This window comes from Haemorhous mexicanus, chromosome 14 (genome assembly GCF_027477595.1).
Source record: "Haemorhous mexicanus isolate bHaeMex1 chromosome 14, bHaeMex1.pri, whole genome shotgun sequence".
Lineage (NCBI taxonomy): Eukaryota > Metazoa > Chordata > Aves > Passeriformes > Fringillidae > Haemorhous > Haemorhous mexicanus.
In genome coordinates, this window is record NC_082354.1 from 11948497 (window position 1) to 11960856 (window position 12360).

The following is a 12360-nucleotide window of genomic DNA, read 5'->3' on the forward strand; positions in this document are numbered from 1 at the left end:
GGTCAGTTGGGGTCAGCTGTCCTTGCTGTCCCCTCCCAGCTCCTTGTGCAGTCCCAGCCTCTCGCTGCTGGGGTGGGCTGAGGAGCAGGGAAGGCCTTGGTTCAGGGCAAACTCTGCTCAGCAGTAACAAAAACATCTCTGAGTTATCAGCACTGCATCTAGCAAAAACCCAAATCACAGCCTCACACCAGCTACTGCGAAAAGTAACTCCATCGCTGTCAAACCAGCACAACCTGCTGCACTGCATTTTCTGCTTCCCCAGAGAGTGTTTTCAAGGGAAAAATAAGCAATTTTCTACGTTTCGTTAACAATTTTTGGCAATAAAGAATCTCTCAGCTGTTGTGTAAAGCAGGCTGGCTGGGCTGTGTTTCTCGAGTTTATCCTCACTTGTAATTTCATATAACCCAGCTGTGTCGGGAGGAGGCTGAAGAAAAAGACAAGGGAGAAAACCCAGTGAAAGAAAGTTAACATTGTTATCCCGGGCGCACTGCGAGCCTGCCGTTCCGGACCTTTCCCGCGGCACCGGCCTGGGCAGTAAGACCCGCGCGAGCCCCGGCAGATTCTTAAGAACAGCCCTGGCTAGTTTTGCCCGGCCTTTAGAGGCGCAGGAGCTGGGGGAGCCGCCCCGGCGGGCGGGGCCGGGCCGCGGGGGCCGGGCCAGGCGGCTCCGAGCCCGCCGCCGCCATGCCCAAGGTGGTGTCGCGCTCCGTGGTGTGCTCCGACACCCGCGACCGCGAGGAGTACGACGATGGGGAGAAGCCGCTGCACGTCTACTACTGCCTGTGCGGGCAGATGGTGCTGGTGCTCGGTGAGCCGGGGGCCGGGGCAGCGGCAGGCCTTGGGGGAATGGCCGGGGGGGGCAGGCCGCGGCCCAGCGGCGCAGAGGGCCCGGGAAGGCGGCGGCGGGTGCGGGGTGTGGGATACGGGTGTGGGTTGGGAATGCGAGGTGCGGATTGCGGGTTCCCGTGCGGGTGCTCGCCCGGCCCCGCCACCAGCCCGGCCCCTCGCTGCCCGCAGATTGCCAGCTGGAGAAGCTGCCGATGCGGCCGCGGGACCGCGCCCGCGTGATGGACGCGGCCAAGCACGCCCACAAGTTCTGCAACGCCGAGGAGGAGGAGAGCGTCTTCCTGCGCAGGTGGGCCCGGCCTCCCTGCATCCCCCGTCCCTCTGAGCCCCGGCCCAGGGAAGGCGCTGCCCTCCCCGCTCGGCTGGGAGCCGCCAGCCAGGCACGGAGAGAGACCCTGTGTCCGTGTGCTCTGCTCAAGCGCTGCCTCTCTTCCCCAGACCCGAAGGCATAGAGCGGCAGTTCAGGAAGAAGTGTGGCAAGTGAGTGACCTTTTTTAGCCTTTTGAGCGACGTTTAGAATCCTTTTTATGAGGAAGCCGTAGGAACCCAGAATCTGGGTTTTCTCTCAGCTATGTGTATTTGTTTCCAGGTGTGGACTGCTGCTCTTTTACCAACACCAACAGAAAAATGCTCCTGTGACGTTCATTGTTGATGGTGCTGTGGTCAAATTTGGTCAGGGTTTTGGGAAAACAAACATATATACTCAGAAACAAGAACCTCCTAAAAAGGTGATTTGCTTTAGAGAACAAGGATACCTTTGCTTTTCTAAAGATGTTGTGTATAAAATAACTTAATGTTGAGGGGAGGGAAAAGAAAAGGATCTCTGAACAATAACTCCATTTGGTGTCTTGTCCATGCCTCCCTTGTTTCCCTTGACAGTGGTCACTGCTGCTTGGAGCCTTAGCACTAAAGGAGAGCAAAATCAACTCTAAAATCTAGACTGTATCTGATGTTTAGGCTCAATTAAAAGAAAGTTTCCAGCTGTAAGTAGGTCAGGTTGGTAGTCTGCACAGTGATTCTCAAAGTCTGGCTCATCTACTGTATATCAGTGAGCTTGCTTCTGGTAATGACACCTTTGAGCCCAGGAATCACTTAGCATAATTCCCCTTTGCCACCTGCAGAGTTCAGGTACTCTTGATGGCTTACATAAGAAGCCTTAAAACCTTTGGAAGGAGGAAGCAATCCCTACGGGCACAACTATTGCCAAGGTTCAACAAAGTACTGTTTTTCACCCAGGTGATGATGACCAAACGGACCAAAGACATGGGCAAGTTCAGTTCTGTCACAGTCTCCACAATTGATGAAGAGGAGGAGGAGATTGAAGCGGTGAGTTTTGGATGCCCTTAGTGGGCAGAGCCAGCAGTGGTGTCACTGTTTGGGTGAGATGTTGTTACTCTGAGGTTTGCTGTTGCAAGGTGACGTGTGTGTATTTCAGAGGGAGATCGCAGACTCGTATGCACAGAATGCAAAAGTGATTGAGAAGCAGCTGGAACGCAAAGGCATGAGTAAGAAAAGGCTACAAGAGTTGGTGAGTTTTTCTTTGGTGCTGAACGCAAAGCTCTGAGATGTGTTGGCTTTGTACACAAAAGCTATCTTGCAGGTCAGACTGCAGTTACAGAGAGGTCCTGGTATAGTCACACGCAGCTTGCAGCTTTGTGAAGATGAGATTTCCTTTACAAGTTTTATAAAGATGTTCTAGTCCCCCTGAACTTAACATTGCTTGCCATTGCCTGGAGAGCTCACTGAAGAGCAGCCAGTCTCTACTGCAGGAAGGTTTTCTGTTACCTGTTGGATGAGGAACAAGGGAAGGAGAAATCAGGCCATGGCTTTGCCAGCCTGTGCTCCCATGCCTGCTTGGCAGAGTCATTGCCATGAGGCATCAGGGCACCTGTGGAGAATCTGCAGCTCAGCTGCTACTGCAAGGGGCACTGGAGGAATGAATGGCAAGAACATCACAATTGATCTTACCTCCTGTGGCAGGAGGGTAGTAGATGGAAAGGGGGAGGAAATGTGCAGCTTCCATCTGAGGATAGAAAGTATGAAATTGCCTCTTGGGCTTTTTACAATTTTAAAGATGGTCCTTGTTTTGAACATCAGCAAAGCCCTTGAGCTACTCTTGCTCCTCATTTTGGAACTGAAAAATTTGCTTGGTCAGACAAGAAGAGCAAACTTAATTGGAGCACTGAAGGAAAAATTATCCAGATGTGATTTAATTCTACCTTAATTTTCCTATTCAGGCTGAGTTGGAAGCCAAGAAAGCCAAGATGAAAGGAACCCTGATTGATAACCAGTTCAAATGAAATGCTATGTATCTGCTGGGTATTTGGAGACAGGAGAAAACTACCAAGAGCTATCACAGTTCTGTCAACAAAGCAGAAGTAACTGACAGTGTTCAAGAGTTGCACTGTGCTGCAGCCAGCTTGGAGGATGAGAACCTCTCCGGATCCCTCTGTATAAGTGATACTCTGGGTACCAGTCTTAACTCCAACAGCATTGGAGACTTTGTTCAAACTGCAGTTCTCTACAGACCCACTGTTATGAGCAGGCTGTTCCAGGTAGAATATTTACTTTCAAGAAAATCTTTGCTCGGTGCCTTCCCGAGCTCACCTTTAGATATCTGTCTTTTTATTTTGTAGTTTTCAAATGTGTTTCCTTGAATACATTAGGACAACAGGTCCAACAAAGAAATCCTTACAAAAGTAAGCTCTAGTGCCTGTTGTTCATTTTGTTATTTTAAACTTGCACAAAAGGTGCAGCAGCCTGAGCCATGCCACTCCAATATGGTCTGGAATGACTGGGATGCAAGGCTTGGGCATGGTGTTGCTGCTCACCCTGACCTGCCAGCACAGACTGGGCTGCTGCACTGCAGTCTTAGCTCCTGCTGAACTTCACAAGGCTGCAGTTGTACAGAATTACACTGTCACAACGGATACATATCAGAGTGTAAAATCCAAGCCTGTTTTAAACTACTGTAAATAAAACCTGCTACTAATGAGTTCAAATACATGGTTGGAAGTTACTGATACAGCCAGTGATCATTAAAGAATATTACTGCACATCTGAAGTAGCCCATTGGGCAAAACAGTATCAGTATTTGGAGCTGTGAAATGTGAAGGAAAAATTGTTTTGAGTGTACTGACCACTAAGGCCTTGAATAGACAACATTACACGCCAGTTTTTAAACGTTTGGGTAATGGTACTTTGTGCCTCTTTCATGATATAATAGTGCTCTCTAGCCCATGTCTTCATTGCTCTACATTGGATTAAATATCATGTTACAGATTTGAACTAGATGTACCTCTTCTGAGATGTTCTTGCTCCACCAAGTAAATGCATGATAAAATGCAAGCAATGAACAAGATGCTTCCATCTCCCACAAATATTATGGAAAACTTCCTATAATCAATAGATTTTCCATTTGGCTTTATAGCCCTAACTGGGAAAACTCGGATCTGTGTACCTAAGGATCTCTATCCTCTCTTTCTCAGGAAAACAAGGAGTAAAAGTGGGAGTGAACTCTACCCAGAGCTAGCAGACAGGGGTTGGTAGATCCTGGGACAATTTAATGCCAGGCTGGTAATCAGGTGTTCACGTTAACTCAGGCAGTTCTGACCTTGTTCCCTGCTCATCACCTGCTAATCTGAAGCCTATTTCCAGAAGCCTGTGGCCAGAGGCCCGTGGTGGTGTGCAGTAGTTGGGAGGGGCAGGAGGCTGTGCGGGTACACAAGCCCCTTTCCCAGTGTGGTAGCACAGTCCAGCCAGGCGAGGGCCTCAGGGTTCCTCTGGGAGTGATCTAAGCCTGGGGTAACTGCAGGTCACTCTCTCTAACGATTCAGACTTTTTTTTCCCAAGCAAGAGTAAAATAATTTGACACCTGAAAAGAGGTTTTGAACCATGTAAACGGTGCTGGGATGCAGATGCTGAGTCTCCAGTTGTCCAAGGATGAAGTGTGGTCTTGCTTCAGGTGACACCAAAACAACAAGCTGACTTGGGGATGGTGGGATTTATTGTCAGGGTTAAGGCTGGGAAGGACAAAAGGCTTCAGCTTGCACAGGCTGTGAAGGGGTTGCCAGGTGGGGATAGGACCATAGCTGCAGTTTGCTGAGGCACAAAGAAAATGTGAGTGTCCCAGCCCAGCACAAGTTGTCCAAAGTAGCTGTTACCAACTGCCATCAACTTCCTCAGCTGTGACAGCTTGTGACAGCACAGCACAGGCTTCTGGAAGGCCAGTCCCTGTTCAATCAGTGTTTGTCCTATCATTGGAAACCTGCCTAGTTTGGATCAGGACTTGTGCCTGGATCCAGTCAGAAAGGGGGGGGAGTGCCTTGCATCTTCTGAGGTGCTTTTGATACACTCTAGTTATGCAGGCCATGACTGAAACAGCTGCAAGACAGAGAATCCGATCCAATACATTATGTATTTCTTACTTCAACTGGAGCTAGTTCACAACGGTGTAAATCAAGTTGGGTTTTTCATTTCTAGATCTAAATGAATTAAAATATATTAGCTGACTGTAGCAACAGGAACCAGGGTCACCAAGTTCCAATAATTGATGAAATGTCCTGTTAAAACAGATAAAACCAGCTGCCCTGCAGGGTTTCCCGTATCCTGGTAGCAAATGGGCAATCTGTAGCAGAGTTCAGACCAAAGAAAAGTCAGATTTCATGTTACAGTCAGACATGTAAAAGTCAACATTTGTTTTTATAAATCTGTAGATACAGGTAAGTGATAGATTTGTTTGTTAAACTGAGCACCATATTGTATGTAAGAGCTTGTGTAGATGTAGAGGTATCACAAAATGGGAAATAAAAGTGAAGGAGGGAGTCTCTTACAAAAGTAATGGCACACATGGACAGACTTACAGTATTTCATTACTTGGTTCACACCAGTTTCCAAGCACCTTCACAAAACCCTAGTCTGATTTACCAAGTCAGAACAGCTGTGGATGTAACAATGCTGCCTGGCTCCCCACAACCTGTAAAAAACCTCCACACAATCTGTAAACACTCAAGAGAAGTGGTAACAGTGAATCCAACCTCCTAGGTTTTAATCACAGCTGTGCCTGGGGAGCAGCATGGAGTCCTCCTTGCCTGCCCCCTGAGGGGAAGTTTCTGGTCAACCTTACAGCTCTCCTTGTGCTCCATGTTTCTGCTATTTTACTCACTGCCTGATGTGCAGATGGCTTGCCCGACTCCCTAGATTGTTGCATTGATAAATGCACATTGATAAGTACACATAATGTGCATGACAAAGTGATCAGCTTGGGAGAAGCACTAACTGATCAGCCTGAATCAGTCTCAGCTTTTGCTGGTGCTGTCCTAAAGAGGCCATGGGGCTTTGCCACATGCAGGCATTTTAAAAGTATAAAATTATGGGCTTGTTTAAAAGGCTCTAGGGCTGGGCTCCAAGGATGGAATGGAAGCCTTGTAACTCCCTGCTGAGGAATCCTTATGACCCTAGCTGGCCACAGCACCCTGGGGTTTTGGGTAGATTTCAAGGCACAAGAGGCCAATCTCTCTTTTGTTGTCAGCCAGAAAAACTCCATCCCCATGCCAGCAGCCAGGGCTGTCAATCTCAGCAGGATCAGAAAGCAACAACCAGCAAAGCACTGGAGAGATGACACCTCCCAGAAACTCCCTGGTGCTGCCAGTCTTGGTGTGGGGTCTTGGCAGGTCCTGAGGACTCGTTCCCAAAACCACCCCCAGGAGCTCGGTATGGTTCCAGGGTGTGCAGAACTGGGGCTGTGTCCTTGCAGGCATGTGAGCACAGCTCTCTCCCCACAGCCAGGCCCACCATGCATGTGCTTTGGGCAGCTGATGGTGTCACCTTGCATAGCTGGGCAGTGGCAGGAACAATCCCACTGGGAACAACTGATTTTACCCTGCATGACAAAGCATTGCCTCTTCCCCTGCCCCTCTGCAGCAGACCCTGCCAGTCATGCAGGCAGCAGATAAAGGATGCTGGGGCAATGCCTGTCTTGGGTGACAAGGACATAGAGGCACGGGCACTCCGGGCTCCAACCAAAGCCCAGAGATACAGCCTGGAGTGACCCAACAATTGCTGAAGGGGATGGTGGAGTGGATGAGCTGACACTCTGGTCTTTTGCAAGTCAAGTCCTTGGGGTGGGAGGTTCTTCACTGCAAGACTCGGCACACACCAGGCACAGCCCAGCTGGGGCAGGCTGGTGCACAGAGCCATTCCAGCAATCCCACACCAGTCACCACCTGCCCCAGGCACTGACAAGCGTGTCACACGATCCCCTGCGCGTCAACACCTCCTAAGCCTGGATTTATGGCTGCTGGGCCAGGGGCTGAGACAGAAGCAGCATTACAGGCATTCACCCATCCCTGTTCACCAGCAAAGGAACTGATACACCAGGCTGGACACAGCTCCTGTGGAGGAAATCACAACGTGTGTGATGTTCAGCCCTTCCCACAGGAGAATCACACTTAAAAGGAAAATCCACCCCCATCCATGTCATTCTTGGGGCAGCACAGTCCAGTGGACAAAATGCTGTGTTGGAGGGACTGCACTCAGCTTGCTGCCTTGCCACTGGCTGGCCTAAGTCCTTTTCTCATGCCTCAGTTTCCCCACAAATACAAAGCCCTTAATCCCTGTACAGTATGCTCCTGTGGCAGGCAACAGCAGCAGCTGAACCCCTGGCCTGGTCCCCAGATAAAGCTGCTCCCAGGGAGCTGCCAGGAGGGGGGCAGTTAAAACCCCAGAAGGCCTACCAGCCTGTAGCAGCCAACAGTGGAATGCAGAAAAAACCCCTTGTGGGCTCTGCCCTGCATCTCCCACCTTCCAGAGCTAAAAAGAGCTGTGAAACACATTCTTGTTTCCTGAATTCCCAAAGCAGTCAATAGGGCAGGTAGCTAAAACTCATTTCACTCAGTGCCAGCCCTGTACCCCAAGTCCACTGCACAATCTGTAGGTCTTAAGGACTTAGGGATGTCCCAGCTGAGCTCCTTTGCAGCCTGGCACAACAGCCCAGCTCAGTGCCTCAGTCACCCACCACTGTGTGCAGGAAGAAATGATGCACTTACCTTATTGGCCATGCAATGCCTGTGGAGGAAAGGACAGGAAAGGATGCCCCATGCTCAGCAACCAGCAGCATTTCAGAACAGCCCTTGAAATCCAGGAGAGCTTAGCAGCAGGAGGCTGAGAGCCCTTAATAAGATGGCACTTGTACAACAGGAGAGGGCTCCCTGCTAGAGCTGCCCCGTGGCACAGTCCCCTGCCAAGCTGCTGCCTGTGCCCCAGCACTGCCCACTGCTCGTGGCATTGCTTCACATCTCACCTTTACAGCCTGTTTCATTTCCACAGCAGGCAGTGGGGGGATCTCACTCTGCAGCAGCCCAGGGGCAGCTGAAAATCATCAGCAAGGATAGTTGGCTCAGCTGTGAGGCACAGGACTGTCTCACATCAGGAAGGCCCATGCCCACTCACAGGGACCCTAGCAAGCCAACACACCACCATCTGCAGCAGGAAGGTGCTGTGCTCTCATGCCTGGCTGCCTGCTTAGATTCCAGCAATAAAAACAACTCTTGCCCTTTGCAACACAAGTTCTTGTTTAGCTGCCTCAGGCAGTAGCTGAGATTGGTTTCAATGATTGAAATAAACTGCTTTGAGCAGGCCTGGGCAGCCAGGAAGGACCAAAGGCATAGGGGAAGTGAGGAGACTTGCTGATCTGAACGGCAGAAGACCAGGAGAGCATCCCCTGACCACTCCAGATCTCCAGGTATAAAACAGGCAGCTTTGCTGGGGTGACTCACAGACCTACAGAGATATCCGGGTAATGGCCACACCACACACCTTGCCCCATCTTGCAGTTTTCCCCACATTGTCCCAGCAGCATAAAGGAATTTTCCCCTTCCCTTAGAATTTTGAACCTTAAGTCCCAGGACTAAGGAATGAGCCTGGGAATGCACCTCCCTGCCCAGCAAGCACAGCTGGTACAGAAATTGTCTCTGCTCAGCTGCTGCACCCCCACAGCACAGCACCCTCTGTGAGAGCAAGGCTAGCCAGGGAAGCTACAGAACAGCAGCAATTAACTGCACTTGTGTCCTCTGGCTACCCACATGCCCAATTAGGTAGCTCAGTTTCTAAGGCAGAGAACATGACGCCAAGCTCTGCTCCTCCAGGGAACAGGAAACACCCCCTTAGACATTCTTCCAGCCTCCCAGGCATTCAGTGCCATAGGGAGTGCTGTGCTTTATGGACAGTTTAGGCACTTGGCACAATCAAAATCAGGTTTCACAAGCTCCAAGGAGCAGACAGGCCAGAGGCAGGACTGTGGCACACACTCAGTCCATCATCTCTGGTTAGTGGAGTCTCAGGGAGGTCAGCTGGGTGAGCCCTTCAGAGCTGCCAGTCCCCATTCCAGCCTACACCACTGGCTTCCCCTGGGGAGAAAACACTACCTAGCTTCCTTGGCAGCCTGCACTGTATTTACCTGCCAGTACTTAGCAGGTACCAAGGCTTGCAGTATGAAGGCGGTTCATCTTCCTCCTTCTCTACAACTGCTGAGCTTCCCAACCCCCTCATACTTCAACTGCTGTAAGAACAAACATGAGATGAGGAAAATTGGTTTCAGATTTTTATTTCTCTGTACTTTTTAAGCAGGAGTGACTGAAATAGAAACCATCATGAGTCCCATCAGGGGGAATAGTTTGATAAAGACAGGGCAAGCAGTCACCCCTGCCCCATGCCAACCTGTATAAACATCAGCTGCCACTGTTTAGTAACTAGATGGTTTTCAAACAAGTCCATGAACAGTCATAGACTACATAGAACAACATGCCAGTTCACAACAGGAAACAACTTATGTATACTTCTTGATTTCATCATACAGGACTAAGACAAAAGCACCACCCATTCCTCGGAGTACGTTTGACCATGCACCTTTGAAAAAGGCCTTGGAGCCCTCATCCCGGGCAATCTTCCGCCAGCAGTCAAGAGTGCCAGAGTACATTATGTCAGCTGCAGGAGACAGACAGCTTTAGGAACTGGATGCCCACAATCCCCAACATCCAAGTCAGAAACAGCCTCATGTATCTACTAGCTTTACAACCTCCACTGCATCCCATTTCTTGGCTGACTTTCTCTAATACTAGCACATCAGAGGATGAGATTGCCGAGGAAAGATGGTGCTGGTGCTGCATTTTCTCTGGGAGACACTGGAAGGACCAGTTCAAGCAGAATGCAGCAACTCCTTGCTTTGACACCAACATTTCCAAACCCAAAAGCTATTGCACAGTTGGCCAGACTGTGCCTGCTATGGAGGCTGTCTTTTCTTGTCCCAGAGACACTGGCTTGCAACATCCAAGGGCGAGTTCTGCTGCTCCTACCTACTGACATATACCTGACTTGTGCATGCCACCTTACAGGTGTGTGTGCAGTGCAGACCCATTTGTGCCCCTTCCTGTCACCTGCCTCTACAGCCCCTCCTACACCCCTGCTTACAAGAGGTGAGGATATCTATACAAGTTGATGAAAAGTCAAGCCACTCTGCCTTCACTTCAGCTCCACCACCAGCTATTGATTCAGGGATGCCCAGAAACTCTTATACAGGAGGAGGAAACTTACCTCCTTTCCGGCCAGACTGCATCATCATGCGACGACGAACCGTATCAAAAGGGTAGGAGACCAAACCAGCGACAGCAGTGACGGTTTGAGCAATCATCCAGCTGACAACAATGTGGGTGTTCTTTGGGTCTGGAAGCATGCCTGCAGGAGAGAGGCTTTGATGAGAAAGGCAGGTAAGCCACCAACACTATTGAAATGCACTTCAGGCCTGCCGCAGAGCAGCATCTCCGTTTTTGTGCCCTTTGGGTCAACCTACCCTTCGCGGTGTCGTAGATGCCAAAGTAGGCGGCTCTGTAGATGATGATGCCCTGGACAGAGACACTGAAGCCCTGGTACAGGCCCCGAAGGCCATCTGAGCGGAAGATTTTGACCAGGCAGTCACCGAGCCCACTGAACTCCCGGTCGGCCCCGGCTTTACCCACATCCGCTGCCAGGCGGGTTCGGGCAAAGTCAAGGGGGTAGACGAAGCAGAGGGAGGTCGCGCCGGCGGCACCCCCGGATGCCAGGTTACCGGCGAAGTACCGCCAGAACTGGGTTCGCTTGTCCACGCCGCCCAGGAAGATCTGTTTGTACTTATCCTTGAAAGCGAAGTTGAGGGCCTGGGTGGGGAAGTACCGGATCACATTGGCCAGGTTGCCGCGCCAAAATGAGAGGATGCCCTGCTCCCGCGGGATGCGCACCACGCAGTCGATGATGCCCTTGTACTGCTTGTCGGCGGAGATCTGCTTGCTGGCGTGTTGCACCTGCAGGGGCCGAGATGCCGCCGTCAGCGCCGCTCCCCCGCGAGCCCCCGGCCCACCGCCGCCGCCCCCCCTCTCCTTGCGGCGACCTTGGGACGGCCCCGGCCGCCGGCGCTCACCTGCAGCAGTAGCTTGACCCTCTCGATGGGGGCGACAGCGGTCTTGGAGATGGCGGCCGCCACCCCGCCGGCAAGGAAATCCTTGGCGAAGGACACGGCCGCATCGGTCATGGCGGGAGCGGCGCGAGCGGGAGGCGAAGCCGGGCGAAGGAGGCGGGAGGCGGTGCTGAGGGGGGCGCTGCAATGGCCGTTAATATAGGGCTGGGACGCGAGCGTAGGCGGGGCGCACGTCCCGCTCGCCCATTGGCTGCGGCAGGGGGCGTGGCCGCCGCAGGGGGACGGGGCCGCCGTTGGAACTGGTGGGGGGCACATGGCCGCGGTGACGGGACCGGGGAGCGCGGCACGGAGAGCCCGGGATGGAGCACAGCGGGACGGTACATCCCGGGATGGAGCACACCGGGACGGGGCACCGCGGAATTGGAGATCCGGGATAAAGCACGCCAGGACGCGGCATCACGGCGTGGAGGATCCCACCAGCACCGCGGGCAGGACACGTATGCGGCCCCGGCCCGGTCACACCGCCTGTCCCTACCCCGGGCACAGCACATGGCGGTGACGGGGCCATCCGGCCCCTCTGCGCCATCCCAATGAATGCCATGGCGAGAGCAGCCGGGCACAGCACAGCCGCGGCGCACGCTGGAACGGGGCGGGCTCTGAGGCTGCCTCATCTGCGGACACGTTGAGGCCCCATCTCTGTCACCGCAGCCGACACCCCGCTCTCAGCCCACGGGATGCCGTCACCCTGCACACAGCAGTGACCGAGCTCCAGATCGTGTATATCCTTGCGCAGTCACAGCGCTGATCTCAGCTGAGATGCTCAGCACAGCCCAGCAGGTACTGCCCGCCCCCCAGCACCCAGCGGCAGCCAAACGTCTCTCGAGTAGAACTTCACCTGTCCAAGAGTTTAGCCTTGCTATTGACTGGTTCTTCATGGTCATACACCATTGCACATGTTAGTGATCCACTGATGAAGGGCTTTCTTTCAGTGACATCTTAAATATTTTAGTGCTGCCTTTCGGGGATTTATCGCATTTGTGATTACAAAGGACAGGCTTGGTTGATAAAAG

General features: G+C 52.1%; 2 protein-coding genes across 2 annotated transcripts; one reads left to right on the forward strand and one right to left on the reverse strand.

Moving 5' to 3' along the window:
• The first annotated feature begins 640 nt into the window (after window positions 1-640).
• STEEP1 (STING1 ER exit protein 1) lies at window positions 641-3848 on the forward strand. Its single transcript, XM_059859395.1, has 7 exons — window positions 641-808; window positions 1018-1135; window positions 1285-1326; window positions 1436-1574; window positions 2083-2172; window positions 2282-2374; window positions 3084-3848. The coding sequence occupies exons 1-7, from the start codon at window positions 685-687 to the stop codon at window positions 3144-3146; spliced, it is 669 nt and encodes a 222-aa protein (XP_059715378.1). The 5' UTR covers window positions 641-684; the 3' UTR covers window positions 3147-3848.
• Window positions 3849-9432: 5584 nt separating this feature from the next.
• On the reverse strand, window positions 9433-12349 carry SLC25A5 (solute carrier family 25 member 5). The gene is made up of 4 exons (XM_059858906.1): window positions 11294-12349; window positions 10691-11177; window positions 10435-10575; window positions 9433-9828 (listed from the first exon to the last, which is right to left on the reverse strand). Exons 1-4 carry the CDS (start codon window positions 11603-11605, stop codon window positions 9671-9673), a joined length of 1098 nt encoding a protein of 365 aa, XP_059714889.1. The 5' UTR covers window positions 11606-12349; the 3' UTR covers window positions 9433-9670.
• Window positions 12350-12360: the final 11 nt, after the last annotated feature.

What these genes read in the sequence shown, in the direction of transcription:
- STEEP1 (XM_059859395.1), top strand. Translation starts at nt 685, where the DNA reads ATGCCCAAGGTGGTGTCGCGCTCCGTGGTGTGCTCCGACACCCGCGAC. An exon ending in AACAAGAACCTCCTAAAAAG is followed by an intron (nt 1,575 to 2,082) that starts GTGATTTGCTTT and finishes TTTTTCACCCAG; the next exon opens with GTGATGATGACCAAACGGAC. An exon ending in AGGAGGAGGAGATTGAAGCG is followed by an intron (nt 2,173 to 2,281) that starts GTGAGTTTTGGA and finishes TGTGTATTTCAG; the next exon opens with AGGGAGATCGCAGACTCGTA.
- SLC25A5 (XM_059858906.1), bottom strand. Translation starts at nt 11,605, where the DNA reads ATGTGCCCCCCACCAGTTCCAACGGCGGCCCCGTCCCCCTGCGGCGGC. An exon ending in GGGTCAAGCTACTGCTGCAG is followed by an intron (nt 11,178 to 11,293) that starts GTGAGCGCCGGC and finishes CGGCCCCTGCAG; the next exon opens with GTGCAACACGCCAGCAAGCA. An exon ending in GCAGTCTGGCCGGAAAGGAG is followed by an intron (nt 9,829 to 10,434) that starts GTAAGTTTCCTC and finishes TGTCTCCTGCAG; the next exon opens with CTGACATAATGTACTCTGGC.